We start from the raw sequence: 17,283 nt of genomic DNA on the forward strand, positions 1-17,283 counted from the left end.
CAAATCTCCCACTGCAGGAGGCTTCAGAAGTCCCTGGGATCCCGAGTGCTCCTGAAGATGGGAGACTCCAAACTACGCATGCGTGAATGCACGAGAAAGTGCGTTCACGCAGGCACAGCACGGACCCACCCATGTTCGGGAGCACTCGGCTAGTCTTTGACTCATCGGTTTTTATGCCCACACATGCAATGCATGCCTCTAAAACCTTCTTATAATCAAAAGGAAGGTATACAAATTAATGCTTTTCCAATCAAAAGGCAACAATGGGAGGGGGGGTTAAAAAGCATGCGGACCGCTTCGGCTGGCTCTGTAAAGGTTGAGAACGAGTTGGGCCCACACCACCAGTCAGACCTAACTTTCTAGACTTATGGTCGAGTATATATGATATTACTGCAGATTTACTATGAAAAAAAAATGGCAAAGCATTCTAGACTATTTAATAATGTTCAGTTGAAAGCCATCAGTGTCTTACCAAGCTAAAGCTCTCTTCCCAGGAAACGCTCATCTGCATTGCAGCCTGAATTTCACTAAATGAAACAGGAAAAAAAAAAAAAAAACTAAGAATGAATATTAATATCAACAATACATGCCAGCTACACAGACACCCCTAGAATTAACTCTTTCAGGGCAAATCAGACAGAACTACAATGTGCAAAGTGCAGCAGCCAACTGGATGCCTAATCCACCAATCTCCAATGAGTTACTGCTCTTTTCGGTCTTCTGACTGTCCCATGTATAAGTCTGTCCAGCAATTGTTTATCATCGTTCGCGACCAACTACTAACAGCAATTATTGTCCAAACCAATCCGCCAGAACAGATCGCTCTACATGGATGATAATCGTTGTCTTTTACGCTCATTGGGACAAACTATTCTCAGCTAACCCGTTGTTTGCTTTCAACGACTGCGGTTAAGTCGATGTACAAAGCTTAAGTCTCACTGACCACACTAATCAGAGAACATTGCTCCTGGGTACAACACTGCAGTAGCCACTCAACCTTACTATATGGAGATGCTAGATCTTTGACCTTAAAGTCATGCAAGATCAGCGTATCTGCCTTTCATACAGTAAAGATTTTCAATGCAGAGGAACCTTTGCAATGGTGTATCTGCTGATTAAACATTCCTTTCATCAAATCTATTTTATAGCTTAATTCACATATGTCAAATAATAAAAAGAATACAGCTGTAAGTTTCAAAAAGAACAGCAGCAGCTTAACTGCTACCAAGACTCAAGGCTTTAAATATGAAACGCCGTTTAACATGCTGCATAATACTGTTTTACTGCAAGATTTGTATCAAAATCTGCTCCTAATACTGATAAACCTGGAGCTACAGAAGATGGTAAGCCCTCTGCTGAATTGGAGTGGAACCTTTTTTCTTCAGTTAGAAATAACACTCACCGCTCACGGGCCGTTTCTCGATTCACCAAGTCTACTCCTTCCTCCTAAATCAAAAGGAAGATCAGAAAATCACAAAGGTTCCAGCAAAAACAATCTTACTTACTACAATGAAAAAGTATAAATAAGGGAGGCAATTCTCCACATATATGGTTAGTTGCCTCCCCCATCATCCAGCTGCCCATTCTCACAATCAAAAACACTGGAGAAAATGCAGAGCTACTACAGCGGAGACATGAGAGCCTTTGTAGCTGTGTCAATTTTAGGGCACATTCACACCTGCGCATTGCCACCGCTGTGCATCGAATTCACTTCCAATAGCCTCAGCCAAGCTGTGCATTACTGGACACCACCTGTGTTACAAATGAATGGTGACTGTATTGCCACATCCCAGTTACCAGAAGCGCCCATTTTTTAATACATTGCAATTTGCTGGATGCACAACATAATTCAGTGTGAACTTAGCCTCAAAACCTGCTTTAACAATGTAGGTGGCCATGCATTACAGACACAGACAACATTTATATCGCACTATTCTCCTGGCGGACTCAACGCGACAGAGCTGCAGCCAACTTGGACGTGCTCTATAGGCGGCAGCAGCAGTGTTAGGGAGACTTGCCCAATACACTGTGTAGCAGTTTTCACAACCCCCCTCTCCATGCGTTTTGAGTTTGATGCAAAGCTTCAGCACTGAATAGGTGCTGGATTACTGAACAGGCAGAGCCAAGATTCGAACCCAGGTCGCCTGTGTCAGAGGCAGAGCCCTTAACCATTACACTATCCAGCCACTACACCCAGACGCATGCCTTTTGTGTTGCAGCACTGCACCATTCAACTATGCTAGACGGGGGAGCTTTGCATCACACTCAAAATGCATGCAGAGGGGTGTTGTGAAAACTGCTACACAGTATCAGTGTACCCATCAAACAGTGCAGTCTATGCATTGCCTAATTTCCCTACGTATCACATGCTAGATGCGTAGCTGAATCAGCAAAGCAGCAGTGTGTTAAGGCTCCAAGCACTGTTGTCGAATGGACAGACCTAGATCTCTTAGGTGATAAACTATCAAATAACATTGACCAAAACTATTTAGGCCCTGTAACTTTATGGAGGCATCTTAACACAGAAAGTCGCACTGCATTAGTAAGCCTATGCGACTTTCAGAGTTTATCCAGTGCGATGCGTTCCAACAGACTACAGTATACCAACACAGTTACCACTTAACGTGCATTAACATTGGCAGTGAAAAATAACTTTCATTGACTGTATGTTTTATTGTATGTGACGCTACGGTTACATAACGCCCAGTGTAATTTTTCCCTTTCATTGTATCCCTGTTTTTACAGCTCCCACTGTGAACCAAGCCTAAAGGTGCTCATACACTCGTCAGATTGGCAGCAGATAGATAAGAAATGCATCTGATGATCTGATGCGTTTTTAGAACATTTTTTACCAGGATAGAATTCCAATAGATTTCAGTTTGAAATCTATTGAAATTCGATCTGATGGCATTTTTTTGCCATCAGATTTCCATTAAGGCCAATGCAAACTGATAAGCAATCTCATCAGATCGACCTAAATTTTCCACCCTGCAAGTTCGATGGAAATCCATCGAAATCGATCGAAATCGGCCGTCGATCGGCCAACCGATTTGCAATCGATCGATCGATCAAACGGGATCGATCGGTCGGCCAGAAAATCGGCTGAGTGTATGGGCTGCTTTATACCTTGCATTTTTATTCTGGCTAGCTTTCATTGGCTGTGCAACATAAGCTGGGTACAGACATTAGGCAAGTGGCACCCATTTTGAATTAGTGAATGCTTACTGTGCAGATATGCAGGGCTCTGTGATATACATGATTTCTATTGGAGGGCAGAGTATAGAGGAAGAGGCGAGAACACGCCCACTGCCAGACAGTTTTATAAAACATTTATGTTACCCTTTTCAGCTGATACAAGCGGCTGCTTGGAATTCGGATAGGAGAGGATGACGGCATCTGCAGAATGAATAAAGTACACATTGTTAATACTAAATATGATTACTTAGACAAGACACAACATTTATATCATGCTTTTTTCCTGGCAGACTCAAAGCACCAGATCTGCATTCACTTAAAGAGAACCTGTACTGAGTAAAAATATTTAAAATAAACACGAGGTAACTTCAAATGAACATTACATAGCTACCTTGCCATCAGTTCCTCTCAGAAGCTCACCATTTTCTTCTGACAATGATACCTTCCAGTTCTGACAATATTTTGTCAGATCTGAAATATATCAGTTGCTGTTAGTAAAATATCAGTTGCTGTCAGTTATAGCTGAGAGGAAAACTGATGTACCAGGTAATGTCCATGTTTCCCTATGGCTCAAGTGGGCGATGTTACAGTTCAACTGTGTGCTGACCAGAAAACTGTTATGGGTAATGGCCATTTTCAAAATGGAGGACGGAAAATTCCCTTGATCACAGTGAACAAACAGGATGCAGGAAAGGAGAAAGACACTGAGGAGTAGACTACATGGAAGGTAAGTATGACTTGTGTATGCTTATTTTAACTTTTAAATTTCAATTCAGGTTTTCTTTAAAGGATAACTGTAGTGAGAGGTATATGGAGGCTGCCATATATTTCCTTATAAGCTGTCCGGATGATCCTCTGCCTTAAATACAATTAGCTATAGACCCTGATCAGGGGTTTTTGACATTGTCAGATCTGACAAGTTTAGCTGCATCCTTATTTCAGGTGCGATTCATACACTACTGCAGTCAAATAAATCAACTGGGCAGCCAGGCAACTGGTACTGCTTAAAATGAAATATATTATGGCAGCCTCCATATACCTCTCACTACAGTTGTCCTTTAAGATGTGCTCTACTGGCAACCAGGATCATTAGCAAGCCTTGCCCAAAGACTATTTACTGTTTTGCGTACTAACTTGAGCCAGAATTCGAACCCTTGCCAAAGGCTCAAATACTACATCAAAAGGCAACAACCCTACCATTAGATCACATTTTATTTGAACAAGATACTGTGCATAACATTGTGGAGAAAATGCAGTTCCATCTAATGTTTTAGATTAGCAAACAGAAGTAGTGAACTAATCACCTCATTCTTGAGCTACAACAAGGACAAAAAAACAGAAACAAAAAAAAAAAAAAAAAAAAAAGGGACAATGATTATTAAAGGCAATCCAAAACATAAAAAGGACCACATTTCCAAGAAAAAAAAATATTGTATTTTTATTTTGCCACATTGTAAATGCATGGACATCAGAAGCGTTGCATAGAAGATTAAAGCAAAACTTCAATTTTGTTGGCAGAAAATAGAGATCATACGCTAATTCATCTGGCTTGCATACACATTTTCTGTAGCTTGGAATTGGGCCAATCAGAAAGGCTTGAAGCGCACCTGATTGGCTGAATTTAGAGCCGCAGTCAATTTGCAAATTCAGTGCAAATGATATGCAGCTTGGAGCCGGCCATTCACATACACTTTCTGCCCTTTCTGATTGGCCCGATTCCCAACTGCATGCAGTGTGCAGTAAATTTGCATTCAAGCCAGGATTATTGGCATCTCACTGATTGTTTTTAAAGAGAATCTGTACTCTAAAATTTTTACAGCAAAAAGCATACTATTCCATTCATTATGTTCTCCTGGGCCCCTCTGTGCTGTTTCTGCCACTCTCTGCTGCAATCCTGGCTTGTAATTAACAGGTTTAGGCAGTGTTTACAAACAAACTAACCAGCTTGTGATAGGCTCACATAAGCAGAGTGTGTGAGTCATACAGAGCCTGCAGGGGGCCTGCAGAGGGTGTGTATCGCTTCTATCCAATCACAAGCAGCCCTGCACATTCCACACATTCAAGCCTTAGCCCGACAGAGCCGACAGAAGGAAACAGATTAGATCATATAACAGAGATAACACAGCCACTGTGCAATTAGGAAAGGCTGCAGTAAGCCAGAGCACATTAGAACAGGCAAAAGAACTTATAGGATAGAAGAACTAAGGCTGAAAATGTTGTTACAGAGTCTCTTTAAGCAAACATCATTGCAGACCACCATTTGTATGTCATGCAGCATTTACCAACAGCCAACTCAGTAAAACTCCCAACTAGTGCCTGCACCACTCATCAAGCAACCTGTACGACTCTAAAAATGTCAAACAATTGTAAGGTGTTCCATAGCTTGGCACATTTGGTATTACTCTAGCTTGACTCTCACCTGTAAACTAAATCATGACTGCTGCAATTAGACTTACAAACCCTTCTCAACTCCAGGGCTGTGGAGTCGGAGCAATTTTGGGTACCTGGAGTCGGAGATTTTATAAACCGAGGAGTTGGATGCTTTTTGTACAAAATCCACAGCCCTGGTAAAAATTAGACTAAGGAGCCGGAGTCATTTTGGGTACCAGGAGTTGAAGGTTTCAAAAACTGAGGAGTCAGAAGATTTTTGTACCGTCTGCACAGCCCTGCTCAACACTCTTCAAAGTATGGCCAAACCTACAGAAACAATGTACCCCCGGAATCCCTACAGATGTACAACTGAAGCAAAGACAAATCTCCCAGTTCAGCAGATCAATGGAAAATGCTGAGGATGCAACATTCAAAGCAACAGGCTCTGCTGCACACTTCAGAAATGCACTAAAGCCCTTAACAAGAGCAGGGCAGGGATAACCTGTTAGGAAACATCATCCCAATGGTTGCAAGGAGGAAAGTTATTTATTTATTTATTTTCCCTGCCAGATACAGAACATCATAGGTGGCTGCAAACAGGCAAAAGCTTAAAATTTCAAAGAAAACATTGTTATCTCTCACACAACTTTACTAAAACTATCAGATGGTGGCGTGGATAGTGTTTCCTGCTGAGTGCCCCATTTCTTACAAATTAGTGGGGACTACCAAATGAGTGCATTTGCCACAAGCAGAGAACAGCCGTTGGTTTATGAGGTTACCTGCTGAGTCACCTCAATTGCTACCGCAATAGTTACAGATCTGTCAGTGTAAATTACTGTTTTATTAGACTTATGCACTTGAGTGCTGTCCACTAATTTAATGTTATGAACACTTGCATAGCGCAAGTGTGTTTGTGTGTGTGTGGTGGTTTGGGTTGAGTTACAGACTGCTGCGGACACTCAGAAGCAGCGAGTCATCGGATGGGGTGGGAGCCAATAGCTTCCCCAAGACCTCCTTTCCAAGAACTGTTGATAGGCAGTGAAATGCCTCTAAAAATCTCTCTACACTGCTCACTGCTGCCTGGTAACTGCTTACTTCTGCCTGGTAACTGCTTGCTAAGCACACTGCTCAACAGTTCGTGGAAAGGAGGCCTTACAGGAGAACGGACCTGGAATTAGAGCCCATTATCTCCTTCAGAATGGTGGCTAGAAATCCATATCACAATTCAGGATTTCACTTAAAATTCATGCACTAAATGAATGAACCGTATTCCAATTTCCTAAGGTCACAAGGAAATAAAAAAAAAAAAGGTGTGCCTAGGAATCTCTCTGTATTTGAAGAGCTAAGAGTGGGGAAATGCCCTCTTAAGCCTTGTACACACCTTCAACTTTCAATGGACAATTTCTGACCAATTTTACTACCTCCATGTAGTATAAGAGTATACCTACACTCATAGTATTCAACATCTGTTGACCCTCATACTACAAGGAGGTGGCCAAAACTACAAAATAGGCCAATCATTGGCCAGTCAAAATTGAAGGCGTGTACCAGGCCTTAAAGTAAACCCAAAATAAAAATACAAGATTTCAGAAATAAAAATCTATTTTATAAATTATAATAATAAATAGCAGCCTTTTTTCAGCTGCATGACGACAAATATAAAATATTTTACATTTATTGGAGGAAGCCCTCCCTTCCTTTCATATCGCCTGGACAGAATCCGGCAAACTGGTGGAGTAGGTGTCCAGCAAAGGAGGAATTGCTAATGGCTGCCACCTGTATAACCCTAGTTATGAAAAGAGAAGGGTGAAAAGCATGCACTGAAATGCTCATAGGCTTGAAGGAGTGTTTATTTATCTTTTGTATGTGTCAGAGTGGTGCAACTAAATATTTTGAATTAAAAAAAGTGTTTGGTTTGGGTCCGCTTTAAGCAGGCATTTTCCCAGTTATACTAAATACTCAACCCCTTTCCACTATGTTGGAGAGGTTTTGAAAAAGTGGATCTATTTCATAGGTTTTGGAGTTGTCCGTGTTTGCCACATACACACCCTTGTGAACAGGTTATACTCTTGTGTTATACTGTTTGGTGCTGCCACACTGGGTCCTTTCTCTAGCTCTAATCCTCCCCCCCCCCCCATTTCTCTCCCCCCACCTTCTCTCCCTTCGTTCCAATTTTCTGTTACCAGAAAGGACCCTTTCTTGTCACAGGTGGGAATCAGAAGAACAGAGCTCCTGTACTCCAGACCTTGTGGCAATCCTGCACATTACTAAAAACTAAGAGGTGCTCAAGAGAGCACTTCCTAGTTAAAGAGCAGCAGAACAGAGATGAGAGAGAATAATACATGCTCACTCATCTTCTCCACTCCAGCTATCCTGAGCCGCTTAATCATCCTGGTCTAATCGACTAAGCAGATGCAGAGAGCCAGGGAGCCGCAGGAGTGATGGTGCACATCGCGGGTGAAGAGAGGCACATTTGCGAAAGCTGATAGGGGTGAGTACTCAGGGAAATGAGTACTTCCTAAGAAAGGTCAAAGGCATATTCGACTTGCAGGTCAAATAACTTGAACGGCGGGGGGTGGGGAGAACATCAGTAGAATGAGGCGCTCAGTGTGGTTTTGATGCTGTTAAGCTGTATGCTCCTTTTTGATTGGCCTGATGAAGCGGGATTGAGCCCGTGAAACGCGTTGCCTATTTTTACTGTGGAGTATAAATAAATTGTTTGACTGTTGATGCCACAGTCCTTCCTTTGTTTGCTTTGTCTGCATGGATGGGATAGGCCCACCACTGCCCCATCGGTTTTAAGCTCGTTTAAGTGACTTTTATTCTATTGGCGCCTCTGGAAAGCTTCTACATATCAGTAGAATGAGGGCATGGAGAGAGGACCAGGAAGGTGTAATGGGATCCAGGGTCTTCCCTCTTCATTGCTTTAAAGTAAAACTAAAATCAAAAGAAAGCAGCACAACTGCTAGCCGTCGCCGGCTACTGTGCATGCATGGCCCCGAGCCACGCTCACCGGATCACACTCCCGGCGGCGGCGGTTCCTGGGCCGTGGCATGCACAGTAGTCAGCAACAGGCCAGCTTTGTGGGGGTCGCCGCTGCTGGCCGGAGAAAATCAGAACATCGTTGCAAGGAGGCCCAGGTAAGTATTATCACATGACCCAATTATGCTGATACTGGAGCTACTTTTTCAATACATTAAGATCCACCAAGTGTACAGATTCGTTTTAACCAGCCAATCTAACGATATTAAAAAGTTGCTCATTTTGCACAACTCATTTATCAGATTAACAGAAAAAAAAAAAAACACTGAATTTGTAAAAGTGCCCCTTTAAAGGAAACCAGCATTTTTTTAAATTTATTTATTTATTTTTTAGAGAATAAGCAGATCTACTTACCTGGGGCTTCCTCCAGCCCCTGGCAGCTTATGGGTCTCCCTCGCCGCAGCTTCATTCACATCCGGTCTCCCCTCCGTTGCAGCTTCTGACCAAGGTTGGTGGCTTCCGCGCCTGGCCATGCCGCTGGCCGTCACCCTCACGTATCCGGGAGCAATCTGCGAAGGCGCAGAAGTATGCCCCTGAGCAGATCGCTCCCTCGCCGGCTGCAACGGTGGGGACTCCGGGAGACCAGCTTGGAGTGGAGCTGCGGCGAGGGACACATAAGCTGCCAGGGACTGGAGGAAGCCCCAGGTAAGTAGATCTGCCTTTTTCCCCCCTTAAGGACCATCTTGGGCAATAATATAGTGTGAATACAGTAGTACCATAATATCTATAGATCCACCACACAAGCACGTTGGGGGTCAAATGGACACTGAACAAAGTTTTCCTACTCACCTTGCCCATCGGAAGCCCCTCCTTCATGCACCATCTCTCCTCCCTGCTGCATAGCAGATACGTTACTAGCTTGCGTGTAGCAGTGCTCGTACGTGTGCATGAGGCTTAAGTCCGCTGCTTTCTGTATACCTTGGTAAGTCAGTTTCATTGTACAAAAGACAGCATGCCTATAGAAGTCATTATTACCATCTTATAGACCTACCTGTCTCTCCAAGTGGGCAGGCTATATAACTATGGGTCCAGAATAATACTCAGCAATATCAGTGTAAAGTCGCTCATCCAGTAAAGAGGATTTATGCCACAGAACTTTAACAATTTTTTATTGCAGGTTGGAAGAAGACAGAAAACCTTTAGTCTGGTTGCTACTGGCAACAGGACATGTTTCTGCTCTCCAGTTTTGGGAACCCACCATTTCATTCCTCAGATCTTACCAGACTTTGCCGATTCACCACAGTAGTGCTGTTCCTACGAGCTCTGCATCCAAAGGGCTGGAACACTGGAGAGTGATCGCTATAAACAAATGATCTATATTAAAGTCTACAGTAAAGCAGAGTTTCAGCTTATACCATAGTCATTTCAAAACATTATTATAAGTGCCAATAATACCACTTTGCAATGACAAAGGATATGGAGTCTGGCAAAAGGTGCTCAGCCTGAACTGAACTTCTCATACACACTGGATAATAACTAGTCACAGTTGCTCCCCTTCCCACTCAATCAGTTGGCACCCCACCTCTCTAAAGTTCCGTACACAAGCTGACCAGGGTGGATACTAAAACGAGCGAGCCTCAATGGTTAGCGATGAACGAACAACATCAGATCACGTTTGGAGTTCAGCAACGGCACGACGACTGTCTACTTATCAGTTCATTAGCAGAAGAGCTAAAATGAAGACCCAGAGCTAAAATGAAGACCCAGAAGTGCGTAACTAGCCTCACCCGAGTCCTGGAGGGAGTGAGGAATCATAGCCTCATCACCCGGCATAGTTCTGGAGGGAGTGAGGAATCATGGTGGCCTCATCACCAGCCATAGTTCTGGAGACAGTGAGGAATCGTGGCCTCATAAGCCAGCATAGTTCTGGAGGGAGTGGGGAATCGTGGCTTCATAAGCAGGGCTGTGGAGTCAGAGCAATTTTGGGTACCTGGAGTCGGTGGTTTCATAGACTGAGGAGTTGGAGTCGGATAACTTTTGTACAAAATCCACAGCCCTGCTCATAAGCTGGCATAGTTCTGGAGGGAGTGAGGTATTGTGGCCTCACAAGCTGGCATAGTTCTGGAGGGAGTGAGGAATCATGGCCTCATCACCAGCCATAGTTCTGGAGGGGGTGAGGAATCATGGCCTCATCACCAGCCATAGTTCTGGAGAAACTGAGGGATTGTGGTGGCCTCATTGCTCTAGAGGGAGTGAGGAAATGATTTACATCATCAGCAGAGCAAGCCTGCACTCAAACAGCAAGACTAGCAGCGTGATAAAGGATTGCTGCACTAGGTCAGTGACAAAGTTAGAGCAGTAGGTGATTGGGACAGAAGACTTGGTGGTAGTACCTGTTAATGTAGGAGGTGTGGTGGCAAAACTTTGTGGGAAGTTATTTTAGGGCCTGTAGGTAGTATAGGCCACAGATGTAGTAGGCAAAAAAATTTAACATGGGACATAGAACAGGTTGCATATTTACTGCGGGCATGGAAGAGGTTGTATACTTCTATGGGCAATACGGAGGCAGTGCTGGGTCCCCAGTTCGAATCCCAGCCAGGGTACTAGCTGCATGGAGTTTGTATGTTCTCCCCGTGCCTGCATAGGTTCCCTCCCACATCCCTAAAATGTACAGATAAGATAGCTGGCTTACCCCTAAACATTGGCCCTAGACTTTGATGGATATGACTATGGTAGGCATTAGATTGTGAGCTCCTGTGGGGACAGTTAGTGACATGACTATGTACTCCGTAAAGTGCTGCAGAAGATGTTGGTGCTATATTAAATTCAAATAACCTGTAATGGGCATACCGTATAGAGGTAAAACTTGAAATAATTAGAATATTGTGCAAAACAGGACTGAGGAGCGGAAGCAATTTTTAGGAAGCTGGAGTCAATGGTTTCATAAACCGAGGAGTTGGATGATTTTAGTACTAACTCCACAGCCCTGGTAAGTATTAGACTAAGGAGTCGGAATAGGAGCAATTTTGGGTACACAGAGTCAGAGTTGGTGGTTTGAGGAGTCGGAGTCAGATAATTTTTATACCGACTTCACAGCCCTGGTGCAAAAGTCCATTTATTTCAGTAATTTAACGTAAAAAAGTAAAAATATATGAAATAGACCAGCCTTTCTCAACCATTTTTAACATTGAGGAACCCCTGAAAATATTTTTGGGGGATCGCAAGGAACCGCTGCATTTATTTTGCAGGAGGCATGGACTTTAAAAGTAGGTGTGGCTGTTTATTTCACTACCACCTATTACAGTGTCCCTCATTATACAGTCTCCTTATGCTAGTGCTTTTTATTGATGTGCTCATTATTAGACTCCCAATTTAGTGCTTTTTTCCCAGGATCCCCTTATTTTAATGTGCGCTATCATACTTCCCCCACGATGGAGGAAAATGCCAGGGAACCCCTGCAAAGTACTCAAGGAACCCTGGTTGGGAAAGCCTGAAATAGACATTACATGCAAAGTGAGATATTTCAAGCATGTTATAATTTTGATGATTATGGCTTACAGCTTATGAAAACCCCAAGATCTCAGACCATTAGAGTATTGTGAAAATATTCAATTTTCTAGACTCAAATCAGCTAATGAATACAAAAACACCTGCAAAGGGTTCCTATTTCATATATTAGTTTCACTTTTTAAGTGGAAATACTGAAATAAAATGGACTTTTGCATGATATTCTAATTTTCTCAAGTTTCACCTGTATACTTTAACATAAGCCACATTTTTGGGACAAAAAAATTTTTTTTTTACATAAGTGCATGTGGGCTGGCAAGGGGTCAGCTTATATTCGCATCACATGCGCAGGATGCCATAAAGAGTGCATGTATTAGAAGCATGCCTCTACATTTACCTTTTCCTGGCAGCCATTTTCACATCTCCCTGTCCTTGTAGTTCTGCACTTGCCACTATCAGTCCAGGCTTCCCTTTCATGTGACCAGAGTGTCTGATACTCTAATAGTGAGTGCACACCTGGCTATCTATACTGGGCAGGGTGGTTACCTGCTGCATCCCCCCTCACCCATACGCAGGTCACTTTTTTCCGGTTTCTTAGATAAAAGTTGGTAGCCAAGCTTATATTAGGGTTTATAAAAAAAGGACACACAGAGAGCCCAATATAATGTAGTATGCGGGAGGTAAATGGTGAAATGAAAAGTGAGATGAGTATAATCACAAACGTGGGTTACCGCTAAGACAACCACTGTAAATGCAGGTGAGGAAATTAGACCTGTCCTCACTCAGGGTTAAGCTGTCGCTCTCTGTAGATAGGAAAAAGATAGGGATGGGTCCCCCTTCCACCAAGGGTGGACGCTATAAACTCGTAGGTAAACAGAGGCGCCAGCAAAATAAAAACAATCACTAAATTTTTTAAAAAGTATTTATTTATGCCAGGCAGTTGTCTAGTCTGCTTTCGGAGGTAAGTCCACCACTGCCTCACAGCATATATTTTTTAAAATTTTAGTGAGTTTTTATCCTGCTGGCGCCTGTTTACCTACGAATATATTAGGGTTTGGGTTTATACTCAAGTATATACAGCATGTTTAGGAACAAACTAGATAATAGTACAGGAAATGCCAGCCATTAGCTCTTTTTGCATAATTTAAGCAATACAGGTTTCCATTCTGGGGGGACAGGGACCTTCTTCCCTTGCCCTCACAGTGATCAAATCTGTCTGTGTGAAAACTTTTAGCGTATTGGCACCTTTAAAATTTGCATAGCCTAAAAAAAGGCAGAAAGAAAACATGATGCATTAACACCCCATTGTATTAAAACTCAAAACTGTGACACTTCACCTTATGTCCCCTGCTCTGCATTTTGATGAAACAGGCAGTGGATTCAAAATGGATGTGAAGTTGCCAATGATTGTCTATGTGCCAGTTCACATCTGTCCGTTTGCACCGAGTTTGTTGAGTTTGCGCATCAGAAAAACCCGACTAGTATGATTTTTTTGAGTCATCAGTCTGTGTGGCCATTCATCCAATGAATGGTACACACACACTGCTAAGGACAACAGCACATTCCTGGATTGGTACAGCATATCCATACAATACTGATCGAGCACTGCACCAGCTGGGTCAGTTGTAGTGTGAGGTGATACACTATCATCAGTAGAAAACCAAGATTATGGACATATACCAAATTTACTATAAGCATCATAATTTCAGTAACACCCAGTTATTTATTACTACCCATACATGGAACCTGCCATTCAGCAACAGGCACCTACCTGGACTATTAATATTTAGCACAATAGGTGCCACCTGTCCCAAGATTTCATGGATATGCCTCAGATCTGGAACTCTGACCACTCCACATGCCCATCACACAAACGTTATTTTAAAGTTGGAAGTAAAGTTTTAGGAGCACATCAAGAGAAAAACAGTTTCTTAGTCTCCACTTATTACAAGGTCGGTCAAGACAACAACAAAAACATTTTGGCAGTAATACAGAGTTCATACACAGACTACTACAGAGTATATTACAGCTTTTGCCTGAAATTAGTTCTCCAGTTTTTTGTTTCCCCTGAAGCACTATAAAGGGAGATCCCACTCCAGCAACCCAGCCCCCCGCAGTGCACAGGGCCCCGCGACCTAGCTCCCCCCATTCAATGCTGCACCGAGTCTCACCTGAGCCCATTTATATGGGGGGCACTATTGGACCTCCTCAGGCTGCCATCACTTGGGATCTCCACGTCCAGCTCCATTTTCTCTTGAGCCATGATGATAGCGATGCTCTCCCCCCTCAGCGGCTCATTGTCCTCCCCGATACAGGCCCGTGTGGAAGCGCTGCGAGCTCAGGGCTCCATGATCGGGAGGTGGAAGACAATCGGTGCTGGGCTGCAGCCCCCCGCACTGTGTGAGGCCGAGGAGGCCCCGGGACAGCTCAGGCCCAGAACAAGCAGTAGTACAGCCCTCTCTCGCTAGACCGAAAATTAGCAACACGCATGCGCACTCCTGCCGCCAGTGCTGAGCGCAGCGAGAGAGCTGGGATGTCTGCCTGAATGAGCCTGCTGCTCAATGCTGCACCTCCCACCTCTCCAATTAATCATTCACTACCCAAACCCCCAGCTAGCATCTTATCTCACCGGTCCATATCCCAGCCCCATATTGCACCATGCCAATATTTACCTCCACTGCTCAAACCACCCTCCAGCTAACATCCTTTCCCTCCAACTTGTGTCTTCAGTAGAGGTGGTCAATTCAATGCTAATTCAGTCTGACCTACATGTAATTTGGAAGCGGCATAGAGTTCAGCCGAAACCGGAAGTGCATTTGATTGGACCAGTTCCAAGCCCTTTATTTTTTTTTTATGCAAGCTTGAATGAAGAGCATTTAACCATTTCAGCCCGCGGGGATTTTTCACCTAATGCATCAGAGCAATTTTCACCTCCCATTCATTCGCTAATAATTTTATCACTACTTAACACAATTTATTGATATATATCTTGTTTTTTTCCACCACTAATTAGGCTTTCTTTGGGTGGTACATTTTGCTAAGAATTATTTTTTTTATAAATGCATTTTAACAGGATTAATAAGAAAACCATTGAAAAAATGTGTTATTTCTCAGTTTTCGTCCATTATAGCTTTAAAATAATCCACGCTACCATAATTAAAACCTATGTATTTTATTTGCCCATTTGTCTCAGTTATGACACCATTTAAATTGTGTCCCTATCACACTGTATGGCGCCAATATTTTATTTGGAAATAAAGGTGCATTTTTTCAGTTTTGCATCCATCACTATTTACAAGCTTATAATTTAAAAAATGTTCGTAGTATACCCCCTTCAAATGCATATTTAAAAAGTTCAGACCCTTAGGTAACTATTTATGTTTTGTTTTTTTAATTGTAGTTTTTTTCCATTAAAAATTTTATTTGGGTAATATTTTGGTGTGGGAAATAAACAGTTAATTTTTAATGTTATTATATGTGTAAATTGTAATGTAAAAAATATGTAGATGTAGTTTTACTATTTGGCCACCTTGAGTTTTTTTTTTTCTCCTTGTGCTTCTCGATCACCGGAAGCGCAAGGAGGACAGGGAAACTTTTTTTGCAGAAAGACTGAAGCTTCTTCGTTTTTTCTGCTGGGGACACGGATCGATGATCGGGAACCATGTTCCTGTTCACTGATCCCAGGGCTACCGGGGGACAGCGTAAGAGCGCCCCACTGCAGCAGAGCAGCCGCCTGGACGTGAGGATCACGTCCAGGCGGTAGAAATGGTTAATTGACAATCTCTAATCGCCAGTACACAAATCTCCAGCATCTCAGGGCCTGTCAACATTAGGCGCTTGGCGCGTCGTTTGCCCGCGATCACGATTTGCGGGCAAAATCTTGTGATTCACATTCAATAGAATGAGAATCACAGCGCAATCGTCTCCAGAACGCTGCATGCAGCGCGTTTGCGACTGATCGAAATCGCAAACGGTGCTGTGTTAATGTATCCATAGGGATACATTAGTAGCAGCGCTTTTCTGATTGCTGACTATCAGCAAAGCGCTAAAAAAATCACCCAGCGTGAACTAGCCCTCCAGGGAGTCTGAAATGAGAATAAAAAAAACAGATACTCACCTAAGAAGAGGGAAGGCTCTGGGCCCTATAAAGCCTTCCCGTTCTCCTCCCATTCCCCACGTTCCCCCGCAGGCTCCCCCGTTTGCAGTCTTACAACCATTGCGTGCGCAGTATACAGCTGCACTTCCAAAGTCTCCAGCAGCAGAAGATTCAAACTGGGGAACCTGCGAGGGAACGAGGAGACCTGCGGGGGAATAGGAAGGCTCTAGGACCAAGAGCATTCTCTCTCCTTAGGTGAGGAAAGGTAGCCATACACTGGTCGATTTGCGCATGCGCAGTACAGCCCGGAGGACGTCCGATGACGTCAGCGCGCCCGCGTGGGACGCAGGAGAGCCCGTCCTTGGAGCGCAGAAGAGCCCGACCTGGCAGCCGGCCAGGTCGGGTCGGCCACCGAAGACGACCGGAAGCCTCTGGAGCGGCGGCGAGGGCACCTCCTGCCTGCCACGGGCTGGAGGGAGCCCCAGGTAAGTGGATAGGGATTTTTATTTTTTTACAGGTTTCCCTGAACCTTCCCTTTAAGATCTGAATTTGATCAAGCGTTCACTGAGATGCGAAACAGGCGTTGCAGGTAATTTCAGTGCCCCAAATACCTCAGCACCCATGTGTATGGCACAGTGCCAAGTGCGTAACTAGAAATCACTGGGCCCCCTGTGAAATTTTGGATGGGGCCCCCTCCCCCCCTCGCTTTCCACATGAGTAAACTGAGAACCAATGTTATTCAATTGGCTAGTGCTTGAATGTGTTTTCCCCATGCAGATAAAAACAGGCAACAGTGAAGCACTGCACGCATTTTCTCTATCAATTACATGAGCTTCTGTGATAAAACGTGCATGTTTTCATACATACAGGCACACATGGTCGTGTGAAACGTTTAATAAGTTAACTCATGGGTAAAATCTAATTTTGAATTCACTAAGGTGTTATAGATTTATTGAATGTTTTATCGATAAAACATTCCATAAATATAGAACACCTTAGTGAATTCAAAATTAGATTTTACTCATGAGGTAACTTATCAAACGTTTGATAAAGTGTTTGTTAAAGCTTAGTGAATTGAGGCCATGGTGTGCAGAAAACGCATACAGAAAACGCATACAGAAAACCGACAGATG

General features: G+C 43.4%; 1 protein-coding gene across 5 annotated transcripts in view; it reads right to left on the reverse strand.

Annotated features, from left to right (window-relative positions):
- Positions 1-14,567, reverse strand: part of LOC137529058 (PABIR family member 2-like) — a 127,213-nt gene extending 112,646 nt beyond the window's left edge. For 3 of the 5 annotated variants that reach the window (XM_068250954.1, XM_068250955.1, XM_068250953.1), the window contains exons 1-5: positions 14,226-14,567; positions 9,828-9,906; positions 3,340-3,396; positions 1,403-1,446; positions 473-527 (exon numbers count right to left, since the gene is read on the reverse strand). In XM_068250954.1, the coding sequence (XP_068107055.1) occupies positions 473-527; positions 1,403-1,446; positions 3,340-3,396; positions 9,828-9,906; positions 14,226-14,317 (327 nt within the window). In that variant the 5' untranslated portion in view covers positions 14,318-14,567. The remainder of the gene's footprint in view (positions 1-472; positions 528-1,402; positions 1,447-3,339; positions 3,397-9,827; positions 9,907-14,225) is intronic. The other 2 variants (XM_068250957.1, XM_068250958.1) reach the window with 2 other exon arrangements.
- Between the last annotated feature and the right edge of the window lie 2,716 nt (positions 14,568-17,283).

Source organism: Hyperolius riggenbachi, chromosome 8 (assembly GCF_040937935.1).
Source record: "Hyperolius riggenbachi isolate aHypRig1 chromosome 8, aHypRig1.pri, whole genome shotgun sequence".
NCBI classification, from domain to species: Eukaryota; Metazoa; Chordata; class Amphibia; order Anura; family Hyperoliidae; genus Hyperolius; species Hyperolius riggenbachi.